This window comes from Myotis lucifugus, unplaced genomic scaffold, assembly GCF_000147115.1.
Source record: "Myotis lucifugus unplaced genomic scaffold, Myoluc2.0 scaffold_150, whole genome shotgun sequence".
Lineage (NCBI taxonomy): Eukaryota > Metazoa > Chordata > Mammalia > Chiroptera > Vespertilionidae > Myotis > Myotis lucifugus.
Genome location: NW_005871198.1, coordinates 2,231,992 through 2,240,352, shown reverse-complemented (window position 1 = coordinate 2,240,352; position 8,361 = coordinate 2,231,992). Strand labels below are relative to the sequence as shown.

At 39.9% G+C, this 8,361-nt stretch overlaps 1 protein-coding gene across 1 annotated transcript in view; it reads right to left on the bottom strand.

The window, feature by feature from the left end:
* Positions 1 to 456: 456 nt before the first annotated feature.
* The window catches only part of KIAA0408 (KIAA0408 ortholog), a 30,346-nt gene continuing 22,441 nt past the window's right edge, over positions 457 to 8,361 (bottom strand). Inside the window, exons 5-6 of the mRNA XM_006095068.3 lie at positions 5,085 to 6,420; positions 457 to 1,008 (exon numbers count right to left, since the gene is read on the bottom strand). Of these exons, the coding sequence (XP_006095130.1) occupies positions 835 to 1,008; positions 5,085 to 6,420 (1,510 nt within the window). The 3' untranslated portion in view covers positions 457 to 834. The remainder of the gene's footprint in view (positions 1,009 to 5,084; positions 6,421 to 8,361) is intronic.

The window sequence follows — 8,361 nt, the reverse complement described above, 5'->3', positions numbered from 1 at the left end:
TCATTTTTAAGTCATGTTGTTTATAAGGCAGTCTCATGATACTAGCTCTGAGGAGCAAGTATATATTTAAAGCCATAATAGACTACCAAATGGCATATAAAAGCTTTTGTGAACATTTTATGTTTGCTTTAGAAGGCTGATCTGTTAAACCTGTGACAATTTTATTTATTTAAAAGAGTAAAACAGGAGATCAGTGGTACTATCCTTATATGGGTTAAGAAACTATTTATGAGTTGCACATAGAAATCTACCAATGTTAGATATGTGTATAATTCTTATTTTTCAATGTAGTTGGGCCGAGGAAATTGTCAGTTAATATATGTACTTCATATGCTGTAAGTGGATACCTAGGAAAAGGTATACAAAATATAAATAGTACTGTATATTTTCAAAAAAGTTAAATAAACACAAAGAATATATAGGTATACATGTTATAATTTCAAAGTCAACGCTAACACATAAGTTCTCTTATCTAAATACACACTAGGATACTTCCTATTTCAACACATGCACCTACAAACACACGGCCATGCACATAACCTTGCTTTCTGCCACTTGCAAGAAAGTTGGTATATACAATATAGTACACTGTTTCAACTTAAATCATATTGGAAAATTAATGAGGATGGTATTAAAAAATTCTGATCTAAGAAATCAACATGTAGGAAGATAATTATTCCACAGATTAAAAACACTGAAGACTGATGAGAAGTTAAGATTTAAATTGTCCCAGAAATCTCGAAAGATACCGAAGAGACAGGATTGCCTGTAAACACTTAGAATTATCTGTTTGGCAATTGGGATTTTTGAAATCTAGCAATTCAGGCCAGAGACTCAGACCATCGGTGCTTCAGATCGCAGAGAAATAGTAAAGCTTTGGGCAGTTCTCCTCAAGGCGGGGGGCGCCGATGGAGATCTCGACGCCCATCTGGATGGGAGACGGCGATTTGCCGGTCTAGCTGGACGGGAAAATCCTTTTCCATGCGAGCATTTCACTGCCATGGATTCCTACAACATCAAAGAAAACATTCACCTCACTATCCCAGCACTAACATTGGGCTTGATATTTTATGAATCCCAACAATGGGATTGATGTATTAGCATATTTATAAGCAAGAAAAAGCATCAAAAACTAATGGCGATTATCTAATATTTGTGATCTTGAATGTTTTAATCAAAGCAATTCACTTATAATAAGAAATATGACATTTAATAATCTCTTCACATTGACAAATGTTAACAAAACTGATCTCTTTTTAGATCTAAAGTTCAGTATTTAGAAGTTCATGTTAGGTAACTTTGATATAATGGAACTGCAGATGTTTCTTGGTGGAATTTCATAATGTTTCAGTGTTATTTGAAAACAAGATAATTTATAGAAGAAACTTCATTTTTCTCAAGTTACTGACATTTTTAGAGGCCATGAGCAAAAAGCACACAAACCATCAAGTGATTTACCTGGTGCTTTCTTTCTTCTCCACTAAGAGCCACTGTTACAAGTTCTCAAAAATTTCAAAATTGCTAATAGATACTATCAATATTGGGCATCATTTGATGACAATATTTTTCCTTTCCTCTCCTTTCCTTTCTTTCACTTCTTCCTTCTTTGCTTTTTTATTTTAATGGAAGAAAAGCATTCTCAGACCCTTGCAATTAAAAAGAAAATTAAAAAGCTTATGTGACCCATTTTATAACTTAGGTTGTTACTGACCTTTTTAACAAAGCCTTTGCTCTTTTATCTGGGATAGGCAGTGAGGATGGCCTCAATTTCTATGACAGTAACCTGCATTTTCTTTTTCTTTCATTGGAATTTATTTTTTTGGAAAGAAGAGGGGTCCTAAGGATCCACAGTAGAGGACTCCTCCCAAGCCTCCAATCAATGCAAAAATGGTAAATACTTAGTAATAGTTCTTGTTAGCTAATGAAAATTTGGCTGGTTATTGTATACACTACGGGCCTGTGCCCTCTCACAGTCTGGGAGCCCTCGGGGGAAGTCCTACTTAGCACTGCCCCCATGGGAGTGCACTGACCACCAGGGGGCAGCTTCTGCATTGAACATCTGACCCCTGGTGGTCAGTGTGCATCATAGCGACCAGTCGTTCCGCCGTCGGGCTGAAACCAGCTCTCCGACATCCCCCGAGGTGTCCCAGATTGCGAGAGGGTGCAGGCCAAGCCGAGGGACTCCACTGGTACACAATCAGGGCCGGAGAGGGATGTGGGAGGTTGGCCAGCTGGGGAGGGACTGCGTGAGGGCTCCAGGGTGTGTCTGGCCTGTCTTGCTCAGTCCTATCGGCTGGACCCCAGCAGCAAGCTAACCTACAGGTTGGAGTGTCTGCCCCTGGTGGTCAGTGCATGTCATAGCGACTGGTCGACTGGTCTACTGTCTGCCCCCTGGTGGTCAGTGCACGTCGTAATGAGTGGTTGAGCGGCCTTAGCATGTCATTAGCATATTATGCTTTGATTGGCTGAACGGCCGACTGGATGACCAGACACATAGCATATTAGGCTTCTATTATATAGGACTAGAGGTCTAGCGCATGAAATTGTGCACGGGTAGGGTCCCTAGGCCTAGCCTGCAATTAGGACCATCTTCCGCCCGCTTGCCAGTCCCCAGTCCCGCCCTGCCACCGCCACCCACCCAGGTTCTGGGTGGTTCCCTGTTCGCCATCTGGCAATTGGAGCCTGTGGGCCGGGGGGAGGGACCAAGAGGTCGGCCGTTCCACCTGCTCGCCAGTCCCCAGTCCTTCCCCGCCGCCACCCACCCCAGTTTCCTGTTTGCCATCAGGCTATCGGAGCCTGTGGGCCTGGCGGGGAGGGACCAAGAGGTGGTCAATGCACCTCATAGCAGCTGGTCAAGTGGTCGTTCTGGTCATTATGCCTTTATGGTTGCTGCATTTTTATTATATGGGATGTTTCCATTCCCACCTGAAGCTACAGGTCCTTACAGGTATTTATGGGCTCACCTAAAAAAGGTACAGCCTGGCAAGCATGGCTCAGTGGTTGAGTGTTGACCTATGAACCAGGAGGTAAAGATTCAATTCCTGGTCAGGGCACATGCCTGGGTTGCAGGCTTGATCCCTGGTGTGGGGCATGCAGAAGGCAGCTGATCAGTGATTCTCTCTCATCATTGATGTTTCTATCTCTCTCTCCCTCTCCTTCTCCCTTCCTCTCTGAAATCAATAAAAATATATTAAAAAGTAAATTAAAAAAAGTAAGATACATATGTGCACCCCATGTTCATTGTAGAGTTATTTATAATAGCCAAACTATAGAAGCAACCCAACAGACAAGGTAAAAAGGCTGTGGTACATTACACAATGGAATATTATTCAGCCATAAAAAAGAATGAAATCTTACCATTTGTATGGATAAACCTAGAGTACTCTAAGTGAAATAAGTCAGTTGGTGAAAGACAAATAGCATATTATTTAACTTACATGTGGAATCTAAAGAATAAACTAAATGAACAAACAAAACAGAAACAGACTCATAGATACAAAGAAGAGACTGATGATTGCCAGAGGGGATGGGGTTGGGGAACTGGGTGAAAAAAGGTGAAGAGATTGAGAAATTCAAATTAATAGTTACAAAACAGTCATGGGGATGTAAAATACAGCATTGGAAAAAAAGTCAATAACATTGTAATAACTATGTCTGGTGCCAGATGGGTACTAGAAATATTAAGGGGAACACTTTGTAAAAGTATATGATTGTCTAACCAGTATGCTGCACACTAGAAACTAATACAAAGCAATATTGAATGTAAACTGTAATTTAAAAAAAAAATTTTAATGTAAGAAAAAACAAAGATACAAAAGCAGGATAATCATTTGTACATTGTGCAAACTTGTACAAGGTCTCTGATAAAATGAATGAAAACTGATATTTTTGTAGGGTTTGAAAGCCACCTAAAATATATTTTTTTACACAAGAAGGAAGTAACCTGCATAGCTTAGAACTATGCTGCCTACATACTGCATTATGTAAAACAAGAACTTTTAAAGCATTAGCTAATTATAATAACATGGCACCTTGTAAGCTTTTGTAAATTATGCATACAAGGGGACTATTGGATAACTCTTCTTGGTAAATACCAATCTCTTCTTCCACATCTTTTTCACCTATAACTAATGAAGATTATATATACTCTTGCAAACTGTCTGGAACAAAAAAAGAATACCATTTATTCAAATACTTTTTTCTGGGGGGGGGGGGGGCAACTTCCATGCTAAGAATTTATACAAATAAGAATGACCTTAACATTTTTTAAGTTATAATGTCATTTTTTATTTCAATGTACTGCCTGCTAGCTCCACAAATAAGAGAACTTTATAAGATGCTACTTTAAATATGTTTTGCCCATATTCTCATTTAGGAGATTAATCCCATGAGAAAAAAACATGAATCAAATGCTGGGAATGACTGAACCATTCATTGTTAATAACTAAAAAGCACAAGCTATTTTAAAAATATTTCCCACATACTTTAAAAGAATGAAATTCTATAAATCAACAAATGCATACTCAGAGTACCTTTTCAAAAAACTTAAAACAAACATTTGCACTTCTGGATGTTCTTAAGCCTATTCTATATATATAAATGGCTAATATGCAGTGTCCCCTCCGGAGTTGGACCAGGAGATCAGGAGTTCGATTGCTCGCTATGACCACCAGGGGGTGGCGCGAATCATGGAGGGTGACCAGTGGTGGCAGAGTGCTGAGGGAGGGAGGGAGGGAAGGGGGAGGCAGAGAGGCAGGGAACCCAAGTGGCCCTGATCGCCAGCCAGGCTAGGGACCCTATCTGTGCATGAATTTCATGTACCGGGCCTCTAGTTTATTATATTTGTTAGCCCATTTCAGAATTTTAAAAAGTTATAATGTGCTAACCCCAGTTTTGAAACTACATTTTGAAAAGTTCATTTGAGTTACAATTAAGGTTCATAGTTATTAACAAGTGAAGGATCAAAAAGTTAAGATGCCAAAACATATGCCCGCATTCTATTTATATGAATGCAAGGGACTGAGCCCTGAGCCATGGCTAAATACGAATGCAGTTCTACCAAAGTATGATCATTGCTTTCTCACCTCTGTTATCTTTTTCCAGTCCACTCCTTGCTTCACTTGTTGTGCCCTACACAGAGCTGTTTTTCCTTGAAGCTCTTGTTCAATTTGGAGCATTTCTAAATGCTGACTTAATGTGGCCCCAACACTGACATCAGAATTACATTTGGTCCAATTATCCTGGCAGCATTTAGAATTTTGCAATACGGGCCCTGTTGATGTCTCATAGGTTTTCAGCAGCTTTTCCACAACACCGTAATTCGACCTAGGATCAGCTGATCTTGGTCGGCCAGACAAATTGCCAGGTCTCCAGTCATGCTCGTGGAGCATATTCCGATAACTACTGGGACTTATGTGCTCCTGTGTTTGTCTGACTGGGCCTGTTGTGGATTTTTTGGTGGGATTATCAGGCACATTTTCTCTAGGCACGGGCACGTGGGCACTGGTTTTCAGAATACCAGACACACTGTCATTTTCTGGTATGTTGCCCATACGAGTAATGAAGGTATCACAGGGCTTAAGATCTTGAGACGATTCTGAGTAGCTTTGGTTTTGCTGTACTGCACGACAATTTCTATCTGTTCTGAACACGGTTCTATTAAATTCATCAGTCTTTGCTGCCAGCGTTTCATTCCTAGTAGTCTTTTCAAAGCCACAACTGAAACTTCTAAGTGGGCCACTGCTCTGTGTCACCAAGGAACTATAGTCATTGCCAACATGAAGGTCAGAGTGAAATTTAGCAGGATGATCTGGGGTCATCTTTTCATATTTTGACCTATTGGGAGTAGAACAGGTTTTCTGAAACCACAAGGCAGAAGGGCTATTTTTTGTGCCTATCACTGTGTCGTAAGACCACATGCCACATCCAACATCTTCACTACATGGAGGCTGGTTATCCATTTTGGCTTCAGATGCCAAAGAAGAAAACATGATATCATCTTTCAAAGTCTTCCCTTCATTTAGACACAGTGTAGGCATCTCATCATGCCTCAGGGGGACATGAGGACTGCAGTTCCTTTCACCTTGACCCTCTTGGACCACCTGGCTACTGTGGCCTAAACTTTCCTTCAAACTTTCATGGGCTTGTTCAGGATACACACTGGGAAAACTTCGAGATGTACTTCTTGGAGGAGGAACTGGTGGAGTTTCATTTCTTTGTATTGGATCAATTGTATCAATTCCACATGTTTTCATAAAACTGCTTTGGAGCATGTCAGTACAACTCAGATTCTTTCTATTTTTCTGTTTTTCTTTTCCTAAACTGATCGGAAGAACACACTGGCCATTGTTGATCCCGTGGTCTCCAGGGGACATGTTCATTATATGCGGCATTTCCTGGAGAGAAGAATCTGACTTCATCCTAAACAGTGATAAAGTATGATATAACAGTGAAAACTTTATTTAGGATAAGCTCAAAACAAAAACAAACATGGCTTAAGCAATGGATTTCTGCTATAGGAAAAGGAGTCACAACTTCCTGAAGCATCGTTTTTTACATAAATCGTCTAGTCAAAGCCTCTAAGTCTTTTTTACTGTACGACAAAGCCCACCTCTCAGTGCTGCATTCAAGGCTCTGCTTACTGTGACCCAAACTATCCTTGCAACCTTGTCTCTCATTTTTTTCTATTTCCTAAAACTTCACCTATACTCAGACTCTTGAATATTCCCATTTCTACAGGTTTTCTCTAGGTATTTCCTTACCTCTGCTCTGCCTGCTGAATTCCTATGCATTATGTCACCTGAGCCCTTGAATTTGAAGTAATATTCTAAGTAGTGTGACAGAAATCTGAATAAAAGCACAGCAAGACCTGGGTAATACCAAATGGAAGGTGTCATTTGGGCTTGAAATAAAAATAAGAATTTTTGGGGTGAGTAAAGGGCAGGTCGGAAAGTGAGCTGCAGTAAAAGCAGTGTGGCTACTCAAAAAACAGTGAGTACTTTGGTGTGGATGGATTATAAAGCTGAGTGGGGAGAATGATGGAAAATAAGTGAGAAACATTAGGTAATTGTTAAGGTTTTGAATTACATGTTAAGGATTTTGAAATTTTCCCTAAATGCCATGAAGTAATAAGGAGAATTTTATACTGATTTGTAAAAGAAAATTGGCAAGTAAGTCTTTTCAGAGTTCATCAAAATAAAAAACTACATATAGCAACATGGGGATTCACAAATTAAAGTTAATCATATTGACAAAATATAAATCATATTTATAACTCTTCAACTTATAAAATATTGTCTGCTAGCTCACAATAAAGTACAGATAAATACTAATTAACAGAGAGTAGTAGACAAAAGCTAAATGGGCAAGTAGAGAGCAAAATTATGGATAAAACAAGGTTGGAGAAAATATATTGTAAGTCAGTACAAAAATTCTCTCTGAGCTTCCTAAGAGCTCAAGAGAAATAAGGGTACACACATTGCTATAGCTTTTTTGTTGTTGTTAATGCTCACCTGAGGATATTTTTCCATTGATTTTTAGAGAGAGTGGAATGGAGGGGGAGAAATAGAGAGAAACATCAATGTGAATTGGTTGCCTCCTGCATGGACCTGACCAGGGCCAGGGATCAAGCCTGCAACCAAGGTATGTGCTTTTGACCAGCATCGAACCTGGGACCCTTCAGTCCACGGGCCAACACTCTATCCACTGAGCCAAACTGACTAGGGCCATTGCTATAGCTTTCTAAGAGAATTATCCTGCCTCACCTGGAGATAAATGTTGATCCTAGGACAACCCATCTTTACCTAACTTGTAGAAAATTCCAATTTATTTTTTAATTTGGCTAAAACTTGCTTTTACAATTATAGAGGTATTTCTGAATTGAAACACTATTTTTATAGCACTGTATAAATGTGTGTACATATTTTTAGTATGTTCTGAAAATTATGTATGCTTCCATTAAACACATAATAAACTAGAGGTCTGGTTCACAAGTTCATGCACAGTGGGGACCCTCAGCCTGACTGGTGAGCAAGGCCTATTGGGGGGTCAGCTGGCTGGGATAAGGGACTGCGGGAGGTTGGCTGTGGGAGTACACTCACCACCAGGGGGCAGCTCCTGCGTTGAGTGTCTGCCCCCTGGTGGTCAGTGCGCATCATAGTGACTGGTCAACCGGTCGTTCGGTTATAACTGTCGCTTAGGCCAGTGGTTCTCAACCTTCCTAATGCCGTGACCCTTTAATATAGTTCCTCATGTTGTGGTGACCCCCAATTTCATTGTTACAAATTGAACATAATTAAAGCATAGTGATTTAATCACAAAAACAATATGTAATTATATATGTGTTTTCTGATGGTCTTAGGT